Here is a 12,040-nt window from a genome sequence, read left to right as displayed (position 1 = left end):
GCATACTGAACCAGCATGGCTACCACAGCATCTTGCAGCGGCATGCTATTCCATCCGGTTTGCGTTTAGTTGGACCATCATTTATTTTTCAACAGGACAATGACCCCAAACACACCTCCAGGCTGTGTAAGGGCTACTTTGAAGAACCTAGAATATAAGACATATTTTCAGTTATTTCACACTTTTTTGTTCAGTATATAATTCCACATGTGATAATTCATAGTTTTGAATTGTATTTGGCCCGAATGTTACAGACTGAAGGGTTTAGCCCGGAAGGTACAACAGGGTGCACAAAGAGAAGAGATAAGATGGTGGGTTACTGATCTTATTTAGGTGTGCTAATAACTAGCAGAGGTATACAATTTAATCATTTCTGTTGATTAGCAGGATGGTACGTTTACAGCTCGTGTAGTTGGGTGCAGTGTTAGCCAGTGGCAAGCGAGAGTGGAGACCTGGGCATGATAATCTGGGTTTTGGGAGATGGAATTTAACAACACTGGCAGGAAAACAGTCAAAACTCGTGTGTAGGGTTGAATGAAACCAGACAGATATTGTTGGACTCTATCCACAGCTTCGCCCATTGAGTCCAACCTTTAAAGAAGAGTTGGACTCTTTTCTACGCCATCGTTGCCTAGAGAGAGGTGTTGGGCATGTGTGGAGATGCTCACAAAAGCCATAAGGCTCTGCGCATTGGTTTAGGAGTTTTTTTATGGTGAGCAAGAGGTTCTGACTTTTGCCTGTACTCATGATTACCTGGCCCTCTTTGAGTCTTAGGATGGGGGACAGAAAGGGGGAGCATCTAGAGCATTAGAGGAAGAAAAACTTATAACTTTTTCTTTGTGGTAAAAGGTAAACATACCACACCCCAATTGGGTTATCTCCTAAAACCTGTGATGCTTCTGGTTTATCCAGAGTCTATGCACAAATGCAACATCAGGCCACAAAAACTAGGCCAGAATAAAGACTTTCGAGTCAACAACCTCAGTAGTTGGTTCTTTATCATTTAGTCTTAAATTGTTTCCAAAACTTCACCCTGAACCTTTTCTTCTAAACCTTAACTACCCTGAACTATCAATCTTTCCTGGGTTATATGATGTTTCCTCATAGATGCAGTGGAAAAGGAAGGGACCTTTTATTTCTAAAAAGAGCAGAAACAGTTAATCCAAAAATTTTAATAAATCATACAAAAAAAAAAAAAAAATAGGCAAATCATTTGACATAGAAACATTTATTGCATCCGTTATAACAAACTTCCAACAAACACACAATGTACAAGCAAGGAAAACTTTTGCAGGATAGACATAAAAACAAAAATCTAATTTTCCACTGTGCACAGTGATCAATGTCACAATCATTTTTCCTTCCCTAATAAGTTTACAGCTTAAATGAAGTGCAGAAAATATACAGGATCCATTCCTTTACTTAGAAGTTACTTCCAGGCTTTACAGAGTTATTTATCGTTACAGATCGAAAATCATGCAAAAGAATGAAGTGATGGAAGATTGCTGTCATGTATGTATCTTATTAATTCCCATGCAACACAATGAGATAAAAATGGTATAAAGAGGAATAATGTATTTAATCACAAAATTTGCAATGCAACCAGAATTGACAAAAAGTCATTTTCTCCATATAACGTATTTTACTTTTATTTGGAATTTGATCTGTAATTTTAACTCTGTTATTTTGTGCAAAAACAAGAAAGAGCTCTGAGCCCTTAGGAGGTCATAATATCCATGAGTCATAACCTCCCTATATTCAGAAGCTTGCATACGATAAATGTCAGATGTAAAGTGCGTTGTGTACATACAATATATTTACAGCTTTTTATTTAAACAATGCTCCTTTAACTACTTTTCAGATCAGTTTAGCAGAAACATTCATGTTTGGTAACATAGAACATTTCAATAAAAAGAATCCACCTAAAAACCTAAAAGCTGGAATAAAACATAAAACAAATTGTGACCAAACTTTGTTTTCCTTGTTTCATCCAAGACGCAAATTTCTTTTTCAGTTTAAAGACAAAATGTTCCTTCCTGAAACTGACATTTGTCACCTAAACCAGATTTTTGCTTCCTGAAATTAAATAAAATTTGAACTTTTAAGTTTATACAGTGACACACCTGCAAATCATCTACGGTTAAGGTCAGCATTTGTTTCAGCCGGTTTCCAGAAGATCCCACCAGTTACTTTACATCCATAAAGAGAGAACACAGCTTGAAAGTATAAAACATCTGTGTTGAAAATGTGCAGCCACCTGTTCTTTCAGAGAGTCTAAAACAGATTCAGGCGACCAAAACCTATTGGTAACAGTGTGTGAAGACCATTTTTAATCCAAAGAAATTTGAATGGCCTCATACTGGAAGAGGAAACCTGTGTAAACAAACTAATGCAAAACGCAGAGATTCATTCTTTAACTTTCAGGTTTCACCTTCTGCCTGTTAAAAGACCTTCTGATGAAGCATAAAACATGATGGTGGGGTAGAAACCTGAAACTAGCAGTGAACTGTCAGTTTTTAGTCTTTTGGTACCATCTACATTCTTTGTCCTCAATTTGCTGGTGTTCGGTTTGCCACTTCCTAAAAGAATTGCTGCTGCACAGGAGCTCATAGGATCCTAGCATGCTCTTCAGTTACCGTTATAAGCTAACAGCTGCGGTCCCAGGGGCTCAGTTGGCCACGCCTTGAACCTCAGGTATGAGGGAGGAGAAGAAAGTTTTAAAGAACACCCAGGCTGTCCACATGATTGACACCCTGTGAGGAGGAACTAAAACTGCTATCATTGGCTCCTCGAATTCTTCAGCTGCATGTTCCACCATCTGCCCGTCAGCCTGCTCGTCAGCCTGGAGAGTCAAAGGAGAGGAACGTTTCTCAGTAAAGGCTAACAATTCCCTTTACAGCTCCACCTGTAGTTTATTTGTTCTCCTATGACGAGGTCAGAACCACTGTAGCACTTTACAACATATCATCAAAACTGGCCATAACCCACAATATTATATTAGCACAGCACATGTTTAAACTATCTGATGTTAGCAGATAGAAACTAGAAACCTAAGCAACTAAAATCTGAAATTCTTACAGGATTGAGGTCTGGGTTCCTGTTCTCATTCAGCTGGTCATGTTGGACCTCAGGGCGCTGGGCCTCAGGGCGCTGGAGGTTGGGTGCGTGGGCCGGTGCTGGTCTTCTGAAGGGAAACCAGCCCATAGTGTGTCTGCAGACACAAAGAAAAAAGAAATTGGTATTGAAATGGATAATTCTGATTAGGGATTCATTACTTGGTCACTTTGAACTCTGTTTTTACTGAATAAAGAAAGTGTTTGGCCTTAATGCTTCAAATTCAAAGACTCCAAATTGAATCTGTTACGACATTTGTATTAATGTGCATTTTCTGTTCACATTCATTCCAAATTCAGCCAAAAAAGATTTATGCTGAAGTGAATTCAAAGTATAACAGGAGAAGCAGAATATGGCTTACAGATACATGATGAAGAGCGTGCTCATCACCAGTAGAAAGCGGCTCAGGTTTGAGTTGAAGTAAACGATCATGAGTAGGACACTGAGTCTTGCCACCGAGTACAACCAGTCTAGCCAGTCGCGCTCTATGTCCTCTTCGTCCTCCATCATGGGCCCGCCCTGGGCGTTCATTCGCATGTTCTGATTGGCCTCCCCAGGGTTGATGAAAGCGCCGTCCTGCACCGGGTGCTGATTCACTGGCAGGTTGTCAATAGGGTTCTGATTGGCTATAGGGGCTGGGACAGGAACTTGGTGGGCGGGAACAGGTGCGTATTGGCCAATGGTTGCTACAGACATTGGGGGGGCAGAGCCTGCCGCTGCCATAGCTGCATGGCTGTCAGTGGAAAATTAGATTTAGAGAATAAAAATAACAAAAATCAAGAAAGATTTGTGAGGATGATGAAGAAACACTTACTACTGCATGTAATATTGTCTTGCGTAGACATGCTGGAGCCACAGGAGCTGCTGAGGGCTGTACAGAGATAAGGAAGGAAAGGCTGGCTGGGTCAACTGTGATGCTGCAGCCCTGCAGGAAAGCACAGAATCTTTTTAATAACATGTGATAAACATATGTACACATATTTGTTGGCTAGCTGGAAGTTAATACTAATGCTCAGAATCTGTAAAGCGCATTTACAAAAGATCTACTCATTCTGAAAGCATCAGTTGCTCTTATAAAAACTCCTGAGTGATTTCTCGTGAATGTCCTAGTTGCTAAATGTGAGATGCACATTCAGTTCACTCAGGTCCTCTGAAATATTACCCAAGTCCGTAGAAAACAGAAATGGTCATACGTTTCTGGTAATTAGATGCTGCATGTTGCGGTTTTCCTCTCTATGACCTGAGATGCTGATTTTCATGAAGAATCTTCGTACCCAGCTTCGTGCTGTTTTTTATTCCATGCACCTTGTTTAAAACTCCACTTAAATCAAAAATGTCTTTATTTATAGCTTACAGTGTTGAAGCAGGCCATGGAGATGTCTGGGTGTGGATCGGAGTAGCAGCTGCTGAAGATGTCTGCCTCCTCTGCCTGAGCTCTGATGCACTGGGAGTCTGAACAGGTGGGCTTAAACTAGAGGGATGTGGTTGTTCTGTCTCTTTGGTCTGCAACAGAAACAGACAGCGTGATAAATAAGTAGGTTAGTTTAATCCAGGGCTCCGCAACCTTTACAATCCAAAGACACATATTTACTCTCAGTCTGGCTAAATACAACTTGTTTAAAGCCGCAAAAATATCGCATAGCTCTTTTAAAAACGACATCTAGTGTATGAAATTTATGCTAATTTTTAAAGAAGCACCATTTTGCCTTTATTTTTTAGGTTTTGAAATAAAAACAACGCTTCTGCAAAAAGAGACATTTGTTAAGAATTAAGTAAAAAAAAAAAAAAACCCACAAAGTTTCCATACTTATGAATATACTGCTCATACTTTAAGTGTCATTCTGTGGTGGAAATTCAATGCAATTGTCCCATGGAAAATAACTGCTCACACCTGCATTTGTTATTATATCTACAATTAAAAACAGGAGTTGGTTCCTTATCATTTTCAGCCAAAGGTATTAAGAATCATTATGGGAGGTCCAAGCCCTGGTTTAATCAGATACTGTAAAAGGATGCACAACCACTTGGAAGTTCTAAGCAATAACTGAAGCGGAGAAGGCAGCGAAACTAATGTGAGCCATCTTCGGTTTTAGATCTTTAAGGATGACAGCTGAAGTGGAACTGTTCCACTTCACAGCATGTCGGTACAGAAGGAGGAGATGAAGAAGACACCTGCTGCCAAGAGCTTTTCTATACTTTTTGTTTAAGATCTGATTAAGAGTTTCAGTCATCTCAGTCCAACTGACAATAGTTCTCACATTTCCTTAAAGCAAGTCTTAAAAGCCTAAAATGTTACTAAAAGAGGATGAACCAAAACATTAAGATACAGTTCGTTCAAAAAGTATTTTCAGAAACAGCTCTACGAGAAACTACTTCCAGCTCCACGTAGGGAAGTTAAATATGAAAAAAATGAGAAGTGAAAATAAACTGCTGAGGACAAACCCAAAACCACTCAGAAAAATAAAACCAGCGTGTTTCGGTTAAAGCAGGAACAGTCAGAATTAAAATGAAACTCCTTTTAAAATGATCAAGCTCAGCTTTAATTATCTGTTTGGCCGCTCTAAATATTACCAGCAGCATCTAAGTGACATCAGTTAACACCTTTCTAAAGTAACTCTACAGCTTAAATGACAATTTGCTTTTGGTAACTTCCAATGCAAACTAAATTAGTGCTTTATAAATCACCTGAGCTGCCGTTTTAAATGACCTCAAAACACAGGAAGTTTATTATTTACAAAAACACAAAATTGTTTATAGAAAAACTTCTTGCTCACCGTCCTCTTTCAAGATTTAAATAAATTAAATTTTAAGACAATTATGGAATTGCATAAATAAGAAAATCTCTAACCCTATAGGTTTGGCTGTTGCATATGACTCCGTGGCTTTTAGACCAAAGTTATTCAAAAGAACAACTTAAACACAATTTACAGTAAGCTTCATAATGGTTACTAATGACAGGTTTTAACCTGCTACTCAAAGGCCAGTTTTTAAGTCAAGCCTTCTTAAATATACACCTTCCCATGAGGAAGGAGCAGGCAGTTTTAATTTTATTTGCCTAAGAAACTATTTAAGGTTGATGGAAAAAATAAGAAAATGAACACACACAAACATTTAAGGTCCAACTAAACATTATTTAAAACCTAGAATCTAAAATCTGGACATATAAAAGACCTTTTTGAAGCCATAAATCAGGAATCTGAAGCCCTGTCCTTGCCTACAACCTTAATCCTGGGAGACAGCAATGAACTTATCAAGAACATAATTTCAAAAACTATAAAATCCAGAAGTAGTTTAAAATAAATGTTCACCATCGTTGCTGCTTGGGGTGGATTCCTCACGGTGCATACGAGGTGCAGAATGGGAATGGAGTCCGTCTGCAAAAAGGAAGATAAAAAGTGACCCTCACATAGACAGCAATAACCATGTTCTGCACCAAAGGTTGAAAAATGACAACAAAACAAGCTGGTGTAAATACAAACTGCTGCTTGTCCTTCAGTCATGTTGGCTACAACAAGTGTTTGGATATTTTACAGTGGACAGGACTGGGTCACCCTAAAACTCCAACAACCAGAAAAATGTCACAGTTGCACAAAATCTGTAATTTCCAGAAAAATAAATAAATAAAATAAATACAAATGTTAACATAATCCTCCAGGAAACAAAAAAATTAAGAAGCCAAAGACCTTTAGACCTTTGCACTTTGATAATATTTGCTAATCAAATGATGTTAAATGTTGAATGCCTTGTGTTTTTTTTCTTTGTTTTTAATTGGCAGTATTTGCATGCAGCTCCAGGCTTACGTCTGTTGGCCCTACTGAACACACAGTTGATATTTATTTTCCTCAAAGCAGAGTTACACCTTTAAAGCCAATACTGGATTAGTAGAGAGCATGCTGCAGCATCTGTACAGTATGAGGGTAAGAACACTTAGAAAAGTACTGTATATCTGGATGGCTTGGAATATCATACTGGAATATCATACTGGAATTATCTGGTAAACAACACAGCCCAGTTCCAAGACAAAGACCAGGAGTAGATATCATCCTGTAGTAGATTAATGTAAGAATAAGAAGCTGTTCACAAGCTGAGGAACTCATTGGGAGGCTTTTAAACATCAAACTGGCAAAAAGAAAAGTGGACAGACGTCCCATATCCTGCATGACCCAGAATTATGTTATAATGTTCACCGTATTTAAAGTTTAAAAGGTAACTCTGGATTATTTCTGAGTTCTAAATAAATCTACACAGCTTAGACAAGTTGCGATGAACAAAAACATAAAAAACCATGAGAACGTACCTGTCTGAAAAGATCCTTGATGTGCAGATGATCGGGCAGCAGTTTGCCGGCAAAGATCAGTCTCTGGTCACTTACAGCCTAACACAAAAACAAGCACATTAAAGTTTAGGCACGAAAGCCTTTGGGATGAAGACAGTCACACATTATGTCCACAGCGAATAACTGACTTTTTGGGAATAAATCTTTAATCTTTCACCAGTTTTGTACCCTTTCTTACGACCGGTATTCTAGATTCTGCTAAGGAAAACTTTCCAACCTTAGCAACAGCAAATAAACAGACGCAAACCACCTTGAAGTTTGTTTTCCTTCTTTTATTCATCTGTGGAAAAAACATTCGCATGTGTGCATTTTGGTTGACACTTGATATCCAAACAGAAATTTCAACAAATTCCTTTCTTGTTATTAAATAAATGATTTTGTAGAATCAAAATGTGTTATTTAAACAAAAATACTTAGATTACATGATTCTTACAAATTAAATAACTGCTTAGTAAATAATGTGTACAGTTCTGCCAAAAATGTGAATAAAATGCCAGATAACAACATTTCTTTTAGTTTTAGCATGTTCCAGAAACATCTGACTCTTTGTGATGTAATGTAGACCTAATCAGGATTCCCTCAGACACTGAAAAACCGCAACAGATTTAAAATTTTAATTGTTTTGTACTTTCTGGGTAAATCTTCTCTCTGTGTCTGGTGTGTAATTCACATAAATCTGCTGACGATGTGCCATGTGATCCCTAATGTTAACAGAGCCAGCTAAAAACACATGGCCAATTTCCCAGACCTGTTCAATAATCATAAACATCCCTGTGAAACTCCAGCTTTTCTCTTTAACTGGGACTTGTTTTTCAGTTTCATGTCCGACCACATCTACATCTACTAACTGCACCAACTAATCCCACTGAAGCATAGATCCTCTCTCTACAAATCAGATGCAGTTTGAGGGAACGCTGAAAACTTCGAGGCTCCACTTGGTCTCTGCTAACCAAAAATGAATTGTAGAATTTTGGTTTTTTTTCTACAAGTTTCATTTTTAATCATCAAACGGTTGCTATGTGCTTTAATCTTGTGCCGAGTGTTGTTAAAAAAAATAAAATAAAAATCAAGACCCGGGCATAAACTATGAAAAGAAATATCAAGTGGTGAGCAGGGTTCCGCTAATCTGCTAACAGCTAGTAGCAGAAGAATGTTTTCGTTTAGCGGATTAGCGTTTTTGCTAACTATGGAAACTGTTAGTGGACTATTTTAGGTTCAGCTAAGTATATAGTAATTTGAAGTACTTTACCCTCTTTAAACATATATACATTATCTACTGGAAGCATTTGTTTGAAAACTGTTGGAAAATAAAATTCTGAAAAGTGCCAAATTTTCCTCTTATTTGTAATTTAATTTTTTTAGGTTAGATTTAATTTTTAGTCCTTAAAATATCAGGATTTGCCCATAACTTAATATTTTTGTCATCATTACATCATTCTTTGTGGCATGTTGTAGAAATAATCATCTCATATTGACCGTGAATAAAACAAAGAAGATGACGGTAGATTTTAGGAGAAGCAAAACCTGGTCAAACGCCATTTCCATCATGGGAGAAGAGGTGGAGGTGGTGGAGGAGTATAAATACCTTGGTGTTCACCTGGACAACAGACTAGAGTGGAGATGCAACTGTGAAGCTGTCTACAAGAAGGGACAGAGCAGACTGTACTTCTTGAGGAAGCTTAGGTCCTTTGGTGTTTGCAGCAAGATGCTGCATATCTTCTACAAGTCTGTTGTGGAGAGTTTGATCTCTTCTGCCATCATCTGCTGGGGAAGCAGCATCAGAGACAGGGACCTAAAAAAGCTCAACAAGCTGATAAAGAAGGCTGGAGAACCTCTGGAGATCATTGTACAAAGAAGGATTCTTCATAAAATGAAGAACATTACGGAGAACCCTGAGCATCCTCTTCATGAGACTGTCCTACAACAACAGAGTGTCTTCAGTCAGAGGCTTCTTCAGATCTGCTGTAAGACGGAGCGCTACAGGAGATCCTTCCTCCCCACAGCCATCAGCATCTACAACGGCTCTTTGAGAAACCTGCAGAATATCAGCTACAACATTTAATATACCTTTGGGATTTAAAAGTATTTTTGAATTTCAATTGAATTTTAAATATTAAAAACAGATGCTAAAATCAGTTACTCAGTACTTAAGTAGCCTTTCTACCAAAAACGTATTTCCTCTTATATTAGTAATTTTGTGGATGACTCATTTTTCACTTCTTCTTGTGTAAAAAGTAATGTTACTCTTACTTGAGTACATATTTGGCTACTCTACCCACCTCTGGTTAAAGCAAAAATAAGAAACTTTAAAGTGGTACTGCCTAGAAACTGCTTTTTTTTATTTGCTATTGTAATTTCAATAATTTCCCATGTTAAGGCAAACATATCTCAGAATAAAGTTTTGTATTATTTTTTTTTTGTACTACTCCTCTTAGCAACATAGACGGGGTTTATTGTTGAAGCTTCGATCCAGCAAAACGTTTGATTTACCCGAAGAACACCTTTTTAAAATCATACAGGTGACCAGTTAGTCAAGCATCATCTTGTCATTGTTTGAAATGCATTTTCTTGCTCTTTCTGATGAAATAGTTTACTCTTACTGAATTTCTTGCGGACGTACCTACTGTAAGTAGGATCGACTTTTGAACTTTGTTGAGTACAGCGCCCATAGACGTCTTTTGCTTCATAAGCTTTACTCTCAGAACCCGTTCAAGAAAGTTAACTTCTGAGGAAGAAAAAAAAAGTGAAAAAACTGAATTTAAAGGAGAAAACAAAACAATAATACGACTTCTACGGTTACTTCCAAACCCCAGAACAGATGTAAATGTAGAAAACAGACCCAGGCAGGAAGATAATACGGAGGAAATGGCTGACAGCTGTTAGCTCGCAACTGCCGTTTGTTATGACATACCACAACATGCCTCTAGCTAACATTTAGCCGGTTAAGTTCACCAACTCCTTTAACACTCACCGGTTTGGTGGGATAAACTCTGGAAAAATGAGCCTTAAGGTCATTTACAGTCCACTTCATATCGACCCCTTCGATGATTTGATCCTCCTGAGCCTGGTTGGGCGTTTTAACGAGGAGACTAGTCGTCTTTTGTTGAGAATCTCCTAAATCCATTTTCACTTTTCAGTGACTTGATGCGGCTTCGAGAAGGGATGATGGTATTTGCGACAACACTAGTCAGGAACAGGGAAGCTATGTTACGCAGTCTGTCGACAACAAGGCTGGAATGGCGGCAAACCTGATCTGTAACTGAGGAACGTCGCGGACCGAACAGCATCTAGAACTGTCTATGTGTGGTCCGTAAAACGGGGGACTTTACAGCAGCAATGTTGTTTCCAAAACACACTGTGGCTGCTCCTGATTGGCTACAGGCCATTTGCGTTCAGACGTGGAGGCTCGTCGAATAATGGCACTGAGAGCATGCGCAGAAATCATTTCCAAAGATCGTTTATTTTACAGCAATGACAGAAATAGTTTACTTTGGCCCAAAGGGTTACTCGAAATTGACAACTCTTTTAAAATATGTCGTACATATTTTAACACAAAAATTATCATTCATCTAGTATGTTTACATTGCTCACCAAAGGATTTTTATTGAATATTAGACCCACTTAAGAGTTTTTCCACTTTAGCATACTTTACCTTTGTTGTCCCTGAAAAGTAAACAAAGTGTGTCCTCATATTTCTCCCCTCAGTGATCGAAGACGAAAGTTTTTAGAACTTTGTTTATTCAGTGAAATTACATCAGCAATGTTACATCAGCTGTAAACTTACTCAGTCTACAGAAGTTTCCCAGAAAAAAAGTGCATCTATATTTATTGCAATGACATCCAACAGTTAATTTGTTTCAGTAATTAAATTAAAAATGTAAAATATTTTTACATAAATTATTTAAACAGCATATTATCGGAAATGTGAAGGAACAGTGATGGGAAAATGCAAAAGCAATATATACGCATGACCACAGCCATAACCACAATGAACTAGAGCATGTTGCTGGGGAGGAGATGTTTGAGTTTTACTTTGAACTTGTTACCCCTTACCAAGCTAAACATGAAGGAAGACGATAGATTAAATTATTCTGGTCACTTGACAGACAAAATACAGTCAAGGTAAAAAAGTAAGTCCTTTTTTGTGTGGTTTGAAAGATAAAAGAATAAATCCTCAGAATAACACTGAGGCATTCTGAATCCAAGCTGGTTAATCACACACACCTAATATCTGAGAGAAAATAAGAAAAGACTTTGTCAAACCCATAATGTACTTTACAATATTTTCAAAATGATAAAGAAAATTACAAAAGATTTTGATTGATTAAAGTCTATTTAATAAAAAAAAAAAAAAACTGTAGATTTCCCCTAACCCTGACTCAGAATTAACTACAGGACCAGTGTAGAAATAAAAACAAATGCTATAACTTAAGTTTAAGAAAGGTTACATATAAAAACAAGTCTTCATCATGTTACACAGTTGAACAGCAAAAGATCAACATATTCAGTGCTTTAAAAAAGTATTCAGTCACCCTTAACTTTCTTACATGTATTTAAATTGAAACCACATACTGTAGTGTAATGTTTATG

The 12,040-nt window shown here is 37.6% G+C and overlaps 1 protein-coding gene across 1 annotated transcript; it reads right to left on the bottom strand.

Annotated features, from left to right (window-relative positions):
• Nucleotides 1-1,209: 1,209 nt before the first annotated feature.
• On the bottom strand, nucleotides 1,210-10,839 carry herpud1 (homocysteine-inducible, endoplasmic reticulum stress-inducible, ubiquitin-like domain member 1). The gene is made up of 8 exons (XM_047381195.1): nucleotides 10,422-10,839; nucleotides 7,412-7,489; nucleotides 6,423-6,488; nucleotides 4,469-4,617; nucleotides 3,929-4,039; nucleotides 3,476-3,847; nucleotides 3,079-3,211; nucleotides 1,210-2,842 (listed from the first exon to the last, which is right to left on the bottom strand). The coding sequence occupies exons 1-8, from the start codon at nucleotides 10,572-10,574 to the stop codon at nucleotides 2,669-2,671; spliced, it is 1,236 nt and encodes a 411-aa protein (XP_047237151.1). The 5' UTR covers nucleotides 10,575-10,839; the 3' UTR covers nucleotides 1,210-2,668.
• Between the last annotated feature and the right edge of the window lie 1,201 nt (nucleotides 10,840-12,040).

This window comes from Girardinichthys multiradiatus, chromosome 2 (genome assembly GCF_021462225.1).
Source record: "Girardinichthys multiradiatus isolate DD_20200921_A chromosome 2, DD_fGirMul_XY1, whole genome shotgun sequence".
Taxonomy (NCBI): Eukaryota; Metazoa; Chordata; class Actinopteri; order Cyprinodontiformes; family Goodeidae; genus Girardinichthys; species Girardinichthys multiradiatus.
The sequence above is the reverse complement of the archived record's forward strand: the minus strand, read 5'-3'. Positions and strand labels throughout refer to the sequence as shown.